The sequence below is a fragment of the Ambystoma mexicanum genome, chromosome 6p (genome assembly GCF_040938575.1).
Source record: "Ambystoma mexicanum isolate Mex_15411 chromosome 6p, UKY_AmexF1_1, whole genome shotgun sequence".
In the NCBI taxonomy this organism is placed as follows: domain Eukaryota; kingdom Metazoa; phylum Chordata; class Amphibia; order Caudata; family Ambystomatidae; genus Ambystoma; species Ambystoma mexicanum.
The window spans coordinates 885,870,429-885,888,621 of NC_090935.1; the positions used below are offsets into that span (position 1 = coordinate 885,870,429).

Genomic DNA, 18,193 nt, shown 5'->3' on the forward strand with positions numbered 1-18,193 from the left:
GCCCCATGAGCAAAATCAGTTTGTCACATCTGAAACAACTTAAACATACACAATGGTGTAAAATGGATTGTCAATGTTTGCCCCAAGAACAACTTTGCAGTAGAGTGCTATGCAAATGCTCCCATCCATCCATACATGTACAGTCATGTGGGCCTCCACATTTTATCACGGTACCTACTTCTACCACTTCATATAGCCCACCAAAGACCTTGCCTCGTATCCATACTTTCTTCTGTCAGGTTTCCTTTTTTCTTCTCTCCAGTCTGTCCTTCTTTGGCACATTAAATGGGCCACAGGGCAGGAGAAGAGGTACACAAGCCCCTGTTGCCTCCTATCTTCTCCCATTCCTTCCTTTCCCTCTGTCCTGTCCTGGCTCCACCCCGTGCCATCTTCCCCTCAGCTCTTTCAAACGGTCTTAGGGTGGTGGGGGCTCTATAGAAGCTCGTTACACAATATAACATCTCCCTGCGACCCCCGCCGCCCCTTCCCATGTGCTTGATCCCCAACCCTATGTTTTATTTCCTTTAGTGATTTGTAGTGGTGCTGGAAAGTACAATGCAAGCATCTTCCAGAACATTCCATCATGTTTCCCCCTTACCTCTCCTGCCCTCCTGCTAATCACTTGCCCATCCCCCCACTCAAGGCCCTCTTTCCTTGGGCACTCATAAGTGCAGTGCAAGTAAACAACAGAAGAGACCACCACAGATTAGAGGTGAAGTTGCAGTGTGAATGGCACATACCAGAAATACTTTCCGACTTGTTTCTTGTTCTTGTACACCACAACCCCTACTGGCGTCAATCCTAAAAAGTATTCCGATTTGTTTTCTCCCTGAAAAACACAAAGAAACAGCCGGTGTTATGTACACTGTTTAGAAAAATTAGGGAGCCATCACAAACGTTAATATGCACGTTTTACCTCGTATTTTATGTGGTATTAGCACGCGGGCAGAGCGAGAAGTCAATCAGGTTGCTTGGATCGCAAGCAACGTCCAATGATAAATGTCCACATAGCTAGCACGCTGCTGCCTGCCAACACCATCACCCTGTGCCCCACCAACAACACGCTTATTTTTTTCTTTTGAATTAACACAAACATGAACCTTCCGCTGGCTGCCACTGTCACGCCCTGGCCTCCTATGTCCACTCCCTGCCACTGCCACCAGGACATTGCTATAGAAATATCTTAAACGCTATTGGAGAGGATGGACACCTTGCATTGGTTTACATTTCTTTGAGGAAAGCACGGCCACAGTGCTGCAGCCACAAGGTTCAAGAAATGCAAGTGACAGAAGGTCGCACTGGATGGTAACGCATTCCAGGCAACTCAGTACAGTCTCCTGTGCAGTGGGCTATTATCAAACAAGTGACACAAAACAGCAATCATACAATGTATCCGATTCGGCAAAGTCCTCACACCTACCAGCTAGAGCCTTGAACCTGTTGTCCCAGTGTTCTTTCTTTCATTGTTTGGAGAAGGGGAAACGTGGCCTCTGCTTATAAAGAGAAGGGCAGCCCTTTTAGGGCAAAACATGCTAGTAGGCACTAGGTTGGTCCCTGGCATGAGAAACCGGTGACTGTGGCATGGGGTCGCATGGGGTACATTATGATTTTTGTGATGGGGCAGAAATACCCTCCCCATGTATGATCAAGTGGGCAAGGGAATCGAGTGGTCATGACCCTTGCCCCGGAAGGTCAGAGGGAGTTCACCCACCAATACATTTTCCAAAATAATGGCTCACATTTGGAAATAGTGAATTTTAAAGAACCATTTTTAGAAGTAATTGGGGAAAAAAGCCATACAGATGACCGGCAGTTTGGAAGACGAGGTGCTTGAGTGCTTCAGACTCCAGGTCAGGCAGTGACGTGGCTGAGAAGAGCAGAGAAAAGGGAAGCAGCCTTGCTTACCATCAGCAATGTCTCTTAAAACATTCCGATGGGGGAACTAATACCAAAGGCTACATTCCCTTTCTGTTTGTAAGTATACATACATTAAGAATATGTAGTATACAGTGAGAAAGGGGGTGACATTTCCATACATTGGCACCCTGACTAAAATCAATCACTTTCCCCAAGTATTCTACGATTGGAGTTTAGAATCATAAATTATACCCCTCCTAGAATATTTGGAGTCGCGAAAAGAAATCGTCACCCCAATGTCATTTTGCAGGCGAGATATTCACATGGAACCAAATATTCGTGTCGCCTACAGTATATACAATTTATTTAACTTTTCTGTGAAGAGACTGCTATGTTAGCCCCTGTTTTGTGGCCCCAACCTGGGCAAGGGATTCAGCCTCCCCTGCCCCAGGCCATGGACGGTCACCATGGGAACCATCACCCCTAACACGCCAGGAGAGCTGGATAGGGAGGGTCGCTGCACCTGTGAAATAAAATTGCTGTTAACAGGAGATGGGCTCCAACCCTTGCTTCAATTGGACACAGACACCAAGGTGGACTTTAAAGGGATCCCAACAGGGACACCTCTTTATTTATAAAAGACACAGAATCTTTTAAAGTAAAAATTACTACATTCCTAACACCTAAATACCTTTGTTAAATTCTCTTGCACGAGTTCTTTCAAAATAGGGATCTGTCCTGTTAGCCCAGCCTTCCTTGGAGGAGTCACACAGAGACCCATTGAGTGGGACTGACAAAGCAGAACCCCTTACCTAGCACCTGGTACCACCCACTGATGCATGAGGCAAGAGGATGGCATCTGTGGGTGGTCCCACCCTCTAGGCAGCCTCAAGCAAGCCACCACTTTCCTCACTTACCTCACACCAAGGCACACTCCCCCACAATCCCTAAACATAATCCTACACCTACACAACAATTCCTGCATAACATGTCCCCCTCAACATTCACCCTACATAACATTTAACCTACATAATGATTCATCTACACTTAAATATAAATAATGTGTATGTAAATATACAAATGACATACACAACATATAATGGTATGTCTCATGGGGGCGACTGCTGCAGTCATCCCTCCCTTTCATAGTACCTTATTGGGTCTTCCTTTATGGTGGATGTCATGTCTCCTGATGATGGAGACATGGGGAGAGAGCAAGTCTCAAATGAAATGGTGCCTGGGTGTCCCCGTCCACCATGTTGGGCACCCAAACTAACTGCATGTGACCCGCGCTCTTTAAGTGACTGTGGGCGGCCCCTACCTGGGTTGGGCCCACTGTGGTCATTGCAGTGTCAGCAGCCTTCTCCTTTATTCAGAGTGGCCCCAGGGGGCTAGGCACCACCAGTTAAGCAGGCTTGGCGGCCCGCTTAGCCTGGCGGACCCACCTGATATTACCACTATCTTGGCTTGCCATGGGGACACCAGTGTTGTCACCATCGCATCCACGGCTCACGGCCTGGCGCCCTCTGCATTGAACACAGGGCGCGTGTCGCTTCTCTTTGTCTAGGCTGCTCTTCTGGGACGTTTCTTCGCCCAGCTGCTGCGACGAAGCAGCCTGGGGCTCCGCTGACCTCTCGTTGGGCAGCCCGGGACTTTCCTTCAACACTCCGTCCTCAAGGGTTGAGCGGGCTCCACACTGCACTTCGCCTCCTGGGCCGCCTGGCAAGCATGGCCCAGGAGGACTTCTATGGAGGCCGGCCACGAGGCGGGCTGAAATGGGGGAAAGCCGCGCTACTCTGTCTGGCCCTCCCAGCTCATGAGGCCCAGACGGGGGCCTCTTCCTCTATTCTGGCTTCCCATGCACACGGCCCAGGGGAGGATTTAAAGCGATTGGGCACATCTGGGCTGTCCCCCGGGAGGGCTGAGAGCTGCCAAGACCCTGTGGGTGCCCAGGCTAATCTGGGCACACAGCCTGTACCCACAGTTCACCCACAGCCCGGAGCAAACATTTCTTATGGCCCTAGGGGGGCAATTAAAGCTGTAACCCAGCAGGGAATGTTTTCTTTCCTTCCCTTTTTGCCTTTCCCTATGGCTGCATCTCCCCTTTTCTAACATTCTTTTTTGTTTTACTGTTTTTTTTTTTCCTTTTAAATTCTCCCCTGCCCAGCCCATTCCTGAGGCAGGGGAGTTCTTTTTATTTTCTTACTTTATCACAACATTACCTCCAGCGCCATGGTGGGCTGGAAGGATTAGTCCAGGTAATTAACCCCAACACCTAAACACTATACAAACACTACATTCAAGAAAGTCGTATATTCAAACCCTGGCACCTGTTTCTTTATGTCTAGGGTTCCCGTAGGGGACTAGCACGCGGCCCTATCAAGCCGGGCCCTTTTTGGGCCACAGGGTACACATGCCTCACAGGCGATGAAAAGAGACCATTCATTTAATAGCGTGCACTGCATACATGTGCAACATTATCATTATTACATACCCAGCCACACTGAAGACTGCTAAAGCATGTATGAGTGAGGCATTCCCTACAGACACAGCGAACGGAATCCCTGCTGGGGGGTCTCTGGTGTGGCAGTTCAGGTCTGGTAGCGTGCATTCTTTTCTTTTCGAATCACTGAAGCACTCATCGGCGGCACCGGCACCCAAAACGAGCTTCCAAATGGACTCTGAGCGGGGGTAAGCGGCAACCATTTCAGACCGATTCTTTGGCACCCAGCGGCAACTGATACAAGGCCACAAGAATAGTTTGAAGCATGGGTTTGTTGAGATGAGTGTACATCCTTTATTGAAAGTAAACGGGGGTACGTTGGATCACTACACTGCACAGAGGAGACTATTCCTGTGCAGAGAGAAATACTGACCAGGTAGATATTGAGTTTTCAATGATATTGTTTACCTTGTAATGCAGTGATACAATGTGGGCCCGTGTTTACTTTCAGACCAGATGTTGCATCAGCTGAACAATGTCACGTTTACAGTCATCACCTAATCTTCCTACTTTCTAACAGTTGTGTCAAAGTGGTAAAGATTAACTCCAAAATGGCTGCCACTCAGAACTCCATAAAATCCAACTTGTGGGCTCGCTATGTAGGCTTATTTGCATATTTATATCCAAACAATTCCATTTCTCCAATGTGCCACTGATTGCTTTAATGTTTTATAAATAAAATAATGCACAGAACAAATAAGGCACAGCGAGTGAACGTGATTTTCACGTATTAAATAATGTGATCAAGTGGGGGGAAGTCTCTTTTGCCCCGATTACACACTTGGCAATTAAGACAGCAGATTGGAGTAAATTTTACCCCACCCCATATTTAGTTTTCAATCCAATATCCAGTGCTTTCTGCATAGTTGTCTTTCAGGGCAGAACTGGTACTTTGCACAATTAAACTGAATTGCAATGCACCCACTCACATGATAAATCGACTTGACAATATTTAAGGAAACTAAACAGACAGATTCTATGCAACCAAGTATGATTCACCTCTTCAGAAAGCGGAAAGAGGCTGATTCGAGCACACAAGTATTCAAAGGTGCAGTGGGATTTATATTACTCACAGGCCTGAGCAGCAATCAATCAACCTACTGAGAAACATTTAACATTTATAGAGGTGTACCTCAATACCAAACACTGAAATTCGAATGAAGACCAAACAGCCACATTTTGAAAGTAGTCAAAATCAGCTGCATATTCCTTGCAACTGGTTAGTAATTGTGCACTATCAACCATGCAGTTCCTTTAAATGACTTAAAAGGCAATAGCATTGTAGCTCCGGCAAAGCGCGGCGGGCCAGTGACCCACTCAGAGCTGCAGTGGAGACTAAATGGGGATCACCGATGACAATGGCAGCATACAGTCTAGAGTCAGTGCACCCAACTCCGTGCCGGAGGTCAACAGCCGCACAACCTGCAGCAGTACCTGTGGACACCTACTGCAGTGCATGAGCCAGTCTCAGGTGAGCCCCACCGCATAGACTGGGGAACTTCCTGCAGTGCAGGGTTAGGTGCTAGGAGAGGCCTGCAGCCGTTTCAGGCTTAGTGCTCTAGTAGCTGGGGGAGCCTTGCGCAGTCCTTTCTGCTGTGTTTGTTTGTTTTATTACTTGTATTGCGCACCAGACCCAAGGGTATCAGGGCGTATGGCATAAGATAACTTACAGCTTTGTTACAGATCAGTGTAGACACATATAAAATACAAAATGCAAGTTAGTTACAGAACAGAAGCAGACCACTATTTACAGGGCTATACCTTATAGCAGCAGCAGATAATCTGAGGAAACCAGGAATGTACGATGATATATACAGAACTGCAGAGGCAAGAGAGGTGGTCTGAAGAAAGCTGGCAGGATGACTTCTCAAAGGCTTTGAACCATCTTATAAGGTTCCGGCGGAATTGTGGATAAGACTGATCTACTCTTGGAGGTGGGGGGAATGAATTCCAAAGTTGAGCTGCCTTGACCGGGAAGCGGCATCCCCCGACTCTGGAGAGTTTAAATCTAGGAAGGCAGTTTGTGTTCGCTAGTCTGGTGAGTCTTGTGGTGGAGTAGAGGTGTAGTGGAGGTGTCGGGGAGGTCTTGGTTACACATCATCGCCCCTCCAACAGAGGTCATTACCCATAAGCCACTCAGCTGCCGCCTGCTTAGGTGCCTACAATTTGGCCCTGGAGTCTGCACAAATACACGTTCTCCAGGCCCAGCGAGAAGTACTACACCATGCGACTTGCCAGCCTCTGTGCCCGCTCAGTCACTGGTATTTATTATTTTATTTTTATTTTTTACATTTGTAAAGCGCACTGCAGCCCTAAGGCATAGAGGAGCTGATAAGTGGTACATAAGAAGGCTTGATTAAGGGTTACAAAAAAGCCACCCCAGAGGAGTTCTTAGAATATACATACAGAGTTACAGATACATAGGTCCAGGGTAGCGAAACAAAGAACAGGCACATTATTTGAAGAGACTAGTCTTGATGGCCTTGCGAAAGGCAGTGTGAGAGTCGAGTCGTCTGATGTGCGGTGGAAGGGAGTTCCAGAGGGTGGATGCCATGGTGGGAAAGCTTGTGCCACCAGCACGCACTCTGCGGGTTTTTGGCACAGTTAGTAAATTGGAATAGGCCTCTCTGGAGGGCCTGGAAGCACAGGGTTTAGAAAATCTCTGGACGAGATATGTAGGGGCCTGATCGTGAAGACATTTGTGCGTGAGGGCAAGGGTTTTGAACAGGATTCTTTCCTTGACTGGGAGCCAATGGACCTGACGCCTGAGGTCAGAGATGTGGTCCCTGCGTGATAGTCCAGTGGCGGCCCTTAGGGCATTATTTTGGACTAGTTGGAGTTTAGCTAGGTTTTTTCCTGACGTCCCTATTAGAAGGGCGTTGCAATAGTCCACTCTTGAGCCAATGATTGCCCTGGCGATAGTCAGGCAATTCTGTTGGGAGAGGTACGGTCTGATTGCGTTGAGCAGTTTGGAGTAGTAGGCTGAGGAGGATGCAATGTTCAAGTTCGGGTCCAGGTAGACACCCAAGGTCTTGACTGTTTGGGAGACAGGGATAGGAATATTATCTATGGTGAAGGAGATGTATTGCTTGTGGAGGTCCTCCAACCCGCCACACAGCCTGGAGCAGCATGGCACTAGCAGCAGAGGCCAGGCCCGGCACGTGCAGGCAAGGGAGCGACATTGAGTCAATGTATCATACGTTAGCATGCAACAGAAGGCGGCGCATCTCACCCCTGCAGCCCATGTTGTCAGCACCCATGGAGAGTAAGCACACAGCCCCCAATGCACGTTTAACCATTTGTGTAGTAGCACAAACGGCTTGCTTTTAGCCCAGAGGCGGCCTGTCCTGTTGTGGTAACTACCTTGATATTGGTTAATGTCTGGTGGGAGGGGCTTAAGCATCATCACGCTCAGATGACGCCCCACCCTAGGTGTGCATCAGTAAGGAGTCTACCATTCAAACGGGCTGGCACCCTACATTTTGCTGCAGAGTCTAAGTGAATGTAGGCAACGCAGGCGTTGTACGGGAGGAATAGGACATCCACGATGCCTGCACTGGTTGTAGTGACATTTAACACCAAATCCTGATTTCTATGCCAGGGGGGGGTGGTACCACCTGAAAGGGCATTATGCCATCTACTAGGCACCAAAAATGTATGAATAGAAACTATCACTGACGGTTTTATACTTAGAACAACCAAAAACAAATGCCAAAGAATTCCATAGATAAGGTGAAAATATCGGGCGCCTCGTGAGTACTCTTGACCTTTGCCTGCAGATTCACTGCCTGCCAGGAAGCAGGGGGATGCCCACGGCGCCTGAACATCATTTGACTTCTGCTTCTCTCCTGTGGAAACCAATTGATCCCAAACCCGGAAGCATAAACGACATTCTACTTCCAACACATTGGTAAGATGGCTAAACGTTAAGGTATTGAATTTCAAAGATTCCTCTCCCAATTGAAGCTCTGGCTTCAGGCAAGGCTGGGAACCAATCGAGGCCCGGGAAAGTTTTTTCAAAGAGGGCCCCTTTTACACAGCGAGAGCAAGCACGACCCCTTTCCCTTAAGAACATTTCGAAATAAAATAGGCAACTACACAAAAGAGGTCCAAGGAGCGGTGGGCCACCAGGAAATCTCCAGAGGTGCCTGCATGCCAGTCCACCACTGGCTTCAGGTGTGTTGCTGTCCCTCTGTGAACCTGGAAGTTCTCACAGACATCAACAGTACATGTGACATAGAGGTTCACAGCTGCGCCCTCAGAGTAGGCGATGCTGCTAGTGCAGCAGACCCTGCTGCCGTCAACATCACTAGGAGGATTGAAACACTACACCTAGGCTGACCAACTGATGCTGACCTATGCTTAATCCTGTGTCCGGCTTGTTCCGTATGTCCAATGTCAGAGACGTAGACAGAGTAGGGCCTGAGCGTGTAAGGCCCACCCAAAATCTGTAAATGCCCACTCTGCAGTGCTGTGTGGGCATTTACAGATGTTAATGTCACTGTAGTGGACCCAACTACATTGGCTTCAGGCCCCAGTAGTTAGACAATCCTGGCTACGCCTCCGATGTCCATGTCCCAATTAATTGTTCTTTTTGGTTTCCTGATTGCCCCAAGGAAAGAACAGGATTGTTAGAAAACTCACAGAAAGAGAAGTACCGCCCAGTGTGGAATGAGTCTGGGATGAACACCAACACTTGTGTGACTAAGGTCTGAGGCAAGCTTAGTTGTATCAATTTTAATTGATCATGTGTGAAGAATCACAATCAGAACTGCTGCACACATGGTTTGTGTAGTGTAACAAAGCCGACACACACAGTAAGTAGTGAAATAGAGGATGCCAGCGAAAATCGATGTGTATTGGTTTCCAAGTAACTTAATGCAGCAACTCCCTGTGACCACGCAAACCATATAGAATATATAACAGCGAGGGAGAAAAAAAGAGGAAAATTGTTCCAGTCGAAGAGGGCTTTGGCGATGATATAATTCAAAAGGGACTTCCTGGCAGAGAGAGTGAAAAATCATCTTCCCAGATAATGCCATCGCACAGAGACCAATTGAATCTAATCACACTCTACGTGCCTAGCCATACGAGGTCCCATGCGCCTCGTGCATCTCCTGGGCCCTGGATGCGGCCCTGGCCCCTGCATGCTGCCCTGGCACTTATGTTTTTGAAAGCATGCCCTGCCATGTTCTGATTCACTAGCGACAGTGTGTCCCTTGAGCTCAACTTGTTCCGGGGCACTGCCTACCAGCAGATCCGTTCCCACTGTGCGGCCTTCTGGGCAGATGACTATGTGATTCTAATGGCAAGCTTTGAATGTTAAAGTATTAGTACTGCATGTGTGTGCATGATTGAATGTAGTGCATGCATATTGTGCAGCGTGTGTGTGTGGGCACAAAGAATGTTGGGAACATCTGCATGTGTGTACGTATGTGTGTGTCTGTGAGAGAGAGCATGTGTGTGATGTGCATCTGTTGGAGTGGTGGTCATCACTCTTGCTTTTCTAGTGTGGGCTCAGCTTTGTAAGTCATTTGCAGTGACCTTTACTGGCATAGATTGTGGGCGAAGCTTCATTAAATTATTTAAATTGACCATTACTAGCATAGATAGATAAGCTTTATGCAGTGATTTACACCAACCACTACCAGCATAGATAGATCGTGGCCACAGCTTCGTGTAAGGGATTTACAGTGACCATTAATGGCATAGACAGAATGGAGCAGTAGCTTCATACAGGGATTTACAGTGACCATTAATGGCATAGACAGAATGGAGCAGCAGCTTCATACAGTGATTTACAGTGACCATTAATGGCATAGACAGAATGGAGATCGTGAATGGAGCAGCAGCTTCATACAGTGATTTACAGTGACCATTAATGGCATAGACAGAATGGAGCAGCAGCTTCATACAGTGATTTACAGTGACCATTAATGGCATAGACAGAATAGAGAAGCAGCTTCATACAGTGATTTACAGTGACCATTAATGGCATAGACAGAATGGAGCAGCAGCTTCATACAGTGATTTACAGTGACCATTAATGGCATAGACAGAATGGAGCAGCAGCTTCATACAGTGATTTACAGTGGCCATTACTGCCATGGGTGGATTGGGGCAGCTTGATGAAAGTGACTTACAGTGCAATGCCGGTACATATTGTGGACACGGAAATCATGAAGAATTTGTAAAATGCTCCTGTGTAGTGTTTGGGGACATGCCCTTTACTGGATTTTGTATCTGTTACCCTAGCGCACCAAGTGTGAATTCTATGTCTTTTTACCCCATTGTCCTCAGAAATTGGGTTGTATAATGAATTATTTCAACATATTATTATAAGAATTCTCAGAGAGAGAACCCCAGTACACCTCTATATTAATTTGGGCTCCCTTGCTACACCCTGTCTGAGATGTTAATATCCCATCCCTAAAAATATTCACCTGCCACCAGTGCCCAAATGCCAGTGCCCCAATCTATCTTACTGGCATAGATTGAGCCAGCAGCTTCATGAAAGTGACTTACAGTGACCATTAATAGCATAGATAGACTGCAGCCGCGGCGTCATAAAGATGACTTGCAAAGCTGGCATATGATGAGGACATCTTGAAAAAGGTGCAATGCTGCTGTGTCCTGTTCTTGTGTTACCGAAGAGAACCACTTGTATATTGTATGGATTTGTAATCAAATTGCTCAACAATTCTGCTGTAAAATACTCCCTTTAAGCACATTATTTAAAAAATATTCTCAGACGGGTAACCCCCCTTACCTCCCCGACATTAGTTAGGTCTCCTTAAGACACCTTTGCTATGCTCGGAAGCTCCTGATAATTGGGAGATGTTGATGTCCGTCCACCAACAATGTTAACTTGCTGCCACACTGACTTTGAATAATTTACAATGTCAGTGTCCCTCAGGAGACACCCGCCCCAACCCTTCCTGGCACAAAAAGCTGCCCACACCACTTTCCCTACCTGGATTCAAGTTCCTGCATTTTTGTTCTTTACTCCTCTACAAACGCAGTACGACTGCCAGGTTGTAAATACAAGCTCAAATATAGCTTTTTAGTCCTGCAGGGAGGGAAGTATTGGACGTTATGGGCCCGGAAGACCTAATCATAGTGGGAGAATTTAACAAGGCCAAACAGCCAGTGCGTCCTGACCTCCAGGCATATAAAGCCATTAGGGACCGGGATGTGCTGCGTGTGGTACTGCAGCCTCAGGGTAGTACTATGGGGAGGTATTGTGAAGCCGGCAGGTCTTCGACGCAGTACGGAGAGGCAAGGTCTGTGCAGTGCATTGCTGGCATGAACTACTGAGCTAGCGAAGTGCGTGAAAGGAGGCAGGCTGTTGGTCGAGCTTGGAAATTCAAAGGGAGACCTGGAGCAGAGAGTCAGGTTACTCAGTATGCTCGCCATGAAGTGGCAAGATGACACTAATGATCGGTAGGATGGGGAGTGCAGGCCACAAGGAGACAGTTGATATGGACAAAGCTCTAGACTTTACAAGGACATGAAACTTGAATTGACTCCAATCAGGAAGTGCCATATCAGGGAACTAATAATGATACATGCAATGTTGAACACGACAGCAGACACAGTGGTGATTATTATATATGGTCTTTGATAGAGGATGATCCAAAATGGCTTATAAGCAAATTCGAGAGCACTTCACAGGGTGGAGCCTCCGAAAGATGCGACGGGCATAGACAGGGTCAGGTGCTCACCGGCCTCAGGGAAAGCTTGGGAAGTAGACTGCTGTGCCCCATCTAGGCCAGACCACTCCTGATTGAAGGAGGAGGTAAGAGTATGAAAAATAAAAGAGGTTTCATTTTTCGGTTTTTGAGATGGGGCGGGTGAAATTACCTGTGTTTGGAAGTTCTCCTGGAACAGAATGCAGCTCCTTTTCAATTACATAATAGGTTCCAGAAATAATTATTACAATACTGAACATAAATGATTAATAACAGAAGCATTTATTTGATTTCTTTAATTTTATTTCATCCTAAAAATCCTTTTTTATTTGATATAATGTACTATAGTTCTTTTTTCATTGATGAGAAGGATTATGGACAATATAGAACACATACATGCCAAACAAAATATGACCATGTTACATATAAACCAAAATCTAAGAGCAGTATACCAGTAGGATGGAGTTAGCTCTGACCCAGAACGCAGAGAAAGGGACAAGTGAGGCCAATGGGCAAACGTCAAAGAAAACATAAGTTGTTTAATGGAATTAAAGATACGCAGAAGACAAAAGAGGATAGAGTGTCAGATAAAACAGGTGACATGTCAGGAGGAGTCAATAAGAGGTCAGTAACACAAGAGCAGATTTAAGAGCAAAGGACCTGGAGGAAAGAGAGGAGGAAGAAAGATAGCAAGTACAATTAGAAACTTGAGTCAGAACAAGGTCCCAGTTGAAAATGAGCAAATGCCATAAATAAACAATAATACCATTGTCAATTTGTCAAAAATGTATTAACAGCTGAACAAATATAGGCATCATCAGGATCTTCTGCACCCAGCACACAATTTAGTATATGGCAACTCATATAGATTTGCTCAATTTCTACAGGAAGCTATAACTAAAAAAAAAACAAAAAACTTTCTGGATAAAAAAAGTCTGTGAAGAACAGAATCTGGGGCAGCCATACATATTATAGGACATACTCGGAGTGACATCAGCAACCTAACGTTATAGCTACTACGGTTATTGGAGGAAGGGCATGAGTCTAGTACCTCTGAGCTATTAGAAAAACATAATATAGACCAAATAATGACCCTTGAAATAGAGCTTACGAAACCATCCATATTCATACCAGTTTTTTGATTTAGTAATTGAAGAAATCTACAAACAAAGAGCATAATAATCAAAGGAGATTGAATTTCAAGGAAAACCTCAAAATAATGAGAGAGGTAGAGGATAGAGATATTATCAAACATGCTGACAAAAAAATAATAGAGAGGTTTACATGTTTGAAAGGATTGGAATGCTTAAACAAACCAGGATGGTACAGATAGGTAGAAAATACAAAAATCACATCTGCAAAAGTCATACAAAAAATGAAGAGTGAATCATGGGCTAATACAAGTACATTAACAGATAGAGAAAACATTTCTTGTGGGTGGCTAACCCGACCACGCCTGCTATTTATTTTTTGCCCAAAATTCACAAAGAGTTTCAAAGTCTGCCCCCCATGAGGCCAATAATCAGCGGTATTAATTCAGTGTTAGAACCACTATCAATATGGATAGACCGTTACTTGAACCCAAGGGTGAGGCTACAACCATCTTACATAAGAGACTCAGTGAATGTATTGTATCTATTGTAAGATGGTAATTGGAACGAGCAATACTAGTTGGTAACACTGGATGTGGTTGCTCTCTATACATCTATACAACATGGGCAAGCCAATGAGGCAATCAAATATTAATATGGCACGAAATCAGCATCCTGTTGTGCAGACAATTACATGAATTTAGAAATGCTAGATCTTATTTTGAATAATAATTACTTAATGTTCAATTGGATGCTTTAGCAGCAGTTAAACAGAGTTGCAATGGGCTCAAAGTTTGTGCTTTCATTAGAACATTGTTTATGGGGCAAGAGGAGCAATCTCATGCACTGATAAACCACTGGGAGCACTTGGTCAAGTGGTGGAGGTTTATAGATGACATGTTATTTCATTTGGAAAGGAACTGAAGTTGCTTTATTGGACTACTTTGATTACTTTACCAATACCCTTTCGGAATAAAGTATAAAATCACATACAGCGAGTCAGATACGTATTTTCTTGATTTCAATGTGTACATACGGGTAGTTAGACTGCAAACAAGAACTTTCTGCAAAGCAACTGAAGCTAATACAGCATTACACAGAGCAGGTTGTCATACGCAGAGTTTTATGAATAACATTCCATTAAGAATATATGAAGGCAAATAGAAATTGTAGTTGGGATGGCAATCACCAAGAGGAAGTCAATTTAATTACTGAACACATTTTGGGCAGGCAATGTGGAGCCAGACATGTCAAGGAAGCAGCCCGGGAAGCTAACAAAAGAAAAAGGGTTCATCGTTTAACTCATCAATTATGTGAAGTAAATGCCATTGTGCAAAAGGCCAGATTCATGTCAATATATGACTCGCAAAGCAAATATGTACATGAATGGCTGAGAAAGCATTGCCATGTTTTTATAACTGGACAGAGACATTAAGAGCATTTTGGTAACTAACCCATTGTGTGTATTTAAGGACACAAAAACATTATGCGAGAGGCTGGCACCAAGTCAATTAGCCATGTAAAAGAGAACGAGTGTGGTGGTGCGAAATTGTGGATCCACATATATGTAACAATTGCAAGTATGCTGTGAACTCTTTGAAAGAATACCTGGATTTACATAGTGATAAGATTGGGATCTAACAATTCATTAACTAAAATAGTAACTGCATAATATAAAGCCATTTTATTTTATTTATTGCATTTGTTGAACGCCCAAACCCTGAGGTATCACAGCGTTAATTACAGACATCTTAATATTGGTTCGACCACTTATGAAAAGCATACATAAAACAATCAATGGTACACAAGATTACATATTAGCAAAAACTTTCGGAATACAAGGATTAAATACATTACATGGGTCATTTTGCTGTTTACAAGTTCTAGTAGAAGCCTACATAGAATATGCATATGTCAAATCGTGAGGTGGACAGATGTTATTCGAAGTGAATCAGATGGCTCGAATTGGATGAATAACCACGTGTTTAGCAGTTTTTTGAAACACTGGAAGAAGTCTTCATTTTTAATATTTAGTGGTAGAGTATTCCAGTGTTTAGGGGCCAGGACTATAAAGTTACTACCCCCTGCTCTAGAGCTTTTGTATCGCGAGACCTTAAGGAGCGAGTTATGGTTGGATCTAAGTGTTCTATTAGATTTTTTTTTGCTTATTGAGTTATTGATATAGATGGGTCCTTTCTTGGTGGGGCATTTATGGTAACACACAAAGATTTGAAGATGATTCTGGCCTTGATGGGTAGCCAGTGGGTCTCCCTCCTGATGTTGGATATGTGGTCGGACTTCTTGATTCCTAGAGCTGCCTGTAGCGCTTTATTTTGCATTAGTTGTAGTTTGCCTAAGTTAGTAGTGGAGGTCCCTAAGAGAAGTTGTTGCAGTAATCCAACTTAGATAATATCAGTGCCTTGGCTAAGGTTGTGCAGTTAGAAGGCGAGAGGTACTGACGACTTAGGGTGATTAGTTTAGATGTGTAAGCAGTGGATGTAGATAAGGCATTTACATGTTTTGTCATGGTTAGATTCACATCTAGGTGAACTCCTAGGGTTTTTACCTGTTTTGGTACTGGAATCAGCGTGCCATCAATGTTGATAAATGAGTAATCCGAGTGGAGGGTACTAATTTTAATTTTGGAGCCCACAATGAGAATCTCAGTTTTCTCATCGTTGAGGCAAAGTCTGTTCAGGGCCATCCAGTTCTGAATTATAGCATATATATTGTTGATGGTCAACGTGTCCTGGTCGTAGTTTCCTGTGATCGGTATGAGGATCTGGGTGTCATCTGCGAAATTGGTGTAGATGACACCCATTGCATCCAATGCTGAGAAGAGAAGTTTAGTATATGCATTGTAGATACCATAGTATTGATTTGAAAAATGTGTTACACTGGAAGTAGCAAAAAAGTTTGAAAGAGAGGATAACAGAGAGTATCCAGTGATAAAGTCACCTGGGTAATGGTAACCAATATTAAACACTTTCACAAATATTCTATGACTGAAGTACATAATAGTATAATAGTAAACAATACCCATCCTAGAACATGTGGGGGAAGGCTTTTAGGGGTGCAGGAAAAAGTCATCTACCTGGTGACTTTTTCCCAGGTGACATTATCACATAGAACCTAACAGAGCACATCAGAGTAATGAGAATGCAGGATGAGAAGCATCTCTTAGGACTGCACTGGACGATGCAGCATCAAGAAGTCAAACTGTCCACTTTAAAATGATGTTCAATTGATAAACGTGAAGCATTGGAAAGCGGGGGCAACAGGAGATGGCAACAGAGGGGGCAACAGAAGATGGCAACAGAGGGGGCAACAAAGGATGGCAACAGAGGGGGCAACAGAAGATGGCAACAGAGGGGGCAACAGAAGATGGCAACAGAGGGGGCAACAGAGGATGGCAACAGAGGGGGCAACAGAAGATGGCAACAGAGGGGGCAACAGAAGATGGCAACAGAGGGGACAACAGAGGATGGGGTAACAGGAGGCTTGAATGATTTGTAATTTGAAAGCAACTACTGAAGGCCTTAATGAGAACAAATAAATACATGTTTTTTTTTTAATAGGACAATTGTACGCCGTTGATTGGAATAGGTTTTTGTAAAATGTGGTGGTGTTGCACATCATGTGCCAACATGATACAAATAAATCAGACCATGCCATTGGTATGCCTCAGGGAATTACCCATTGGGATTGATAATTTATGTCTACTTAAGATATTTTGAATTACGAAAGGTTTAAATAATGGATACGCAATCAATGAAGATCAAACTCATCAAGTAGCAATATGTATGGTTGCACAAAGTGTAGTGCGTCCGTATTCAAACAAACATAGTAAGCAAACTAAGCATATGATAGCTCAGTGATTAGCTAGCAGTATTCTTTCTAGAGAAAGTTATGCAATTACGGGAGACGATAATGGCTGAGCCCGGACTGCACACCAACCCGTCTGATATCATCTCTCAAAAGCATCTCTCAGACACATGAATTAAGTGCAAGGTCTGAAAGCCTCTGGCTCATCTTTAGATGCCCTGCCTCCTAGATTTTTTAAAGACCACGCTGTGCTAGTGGATGATGATTTAGCCAATATCATCAATGCCACCATTCAGAGATTTGCTGAATGAAGCCCAAATTTCCCCTTTATTAAAAAAGCCACAATTAGACCCAAATAAACCAGAGAATTTCAGGCTGATTTCAAATGTGTCTTTCCTGAGTAAAATTATGGAAGGTGAGGCATTCATTCAACAGTCTCATTATTGGCAAGAGAGTAACTTCCTGGCAGGTTCACACTCAGGATACTGTCCTTTACATAGCACGGAAACTGTGGTTCTATTCATCCATGACAAACATTTAGAACAAAGGAGTAGAGGGAATCCAGCTGCACATATCCTCTTGGACCGCTCAGCAGGTTTTGATACAGTGGAGCACAGTATCCTATTACAACACTTCGAAGTATTTCAATTAATATTTCAGGATCGGCCCTAGCTGAGTGCCTATTTAATTATTTAATTGATAGAAAACTGATGTTACCGTAGATTTCGTTGAATACCATTTCACCTAATGAGACTTCACTGAATCCATTTCACTGAAAATGGTGGGGAAAATGGGCGAGGTGTAGTGCATAATAGGTGGGCGGTGGGGTAAGGGTATAAGTTAGGGTAGGCAGGGGTGGGGAGGCTGCAAGGGTCTCCCCCAGCATTAAAGGAAAAGTAGAAAAAGTAAAAAGTAGATTTCGTTTTTCGGTGAAATGGATTTGGTGAAATCTCCATTAGCTGAAATATTTTCTAAGAAATCACACACATCCGAAAACTGAGGGCCCAAAGGGGAGTTTTTTTCCTCTGCTGCTGTATTTTATCCCGCAGTGCTCTGCATGGTTCAGCACTGTCCCCTCTCCACTTCAACGTTTACATGCACACTTTGGTGCAATTGATAAGGAGAGGGGTCTGGTATGCCAGCTATATGATGACACCCACATTTTGGTTGATTTCCATAGTAACTCTAATAAAGGTAAAGTTGTGGAAAATGCTTGGCCACGGCAC

General features: G+C 44.4%; 1 protein-coding gene across 6 annotated transcripts in view; it reads right to left on the reverse strand.

Moving 5' to 3' along the window:
• The window catches only part of EPB41L4A (erythrocyte membrane protein band 4.1 like 4A), a 1,024,616-nt gene that overhangs the window by 579,421 nt on the left and 427,002 nt on the right, over positions 1-18,193 (reverse strand). For all 6 annotated transcript variants that reach the window (XM_069625493.1, XM_069625495.1, XM_069625491.1 and 3 more), the window contains exon 8: positions 741-829. In XM_069625493.1, the coding sequence (XP_069481594.1) occupies positions 741-829 (89 nt within the window). The remainder of the gene's footprint in view (positions 1-740; positions 830-18,193) is intronic.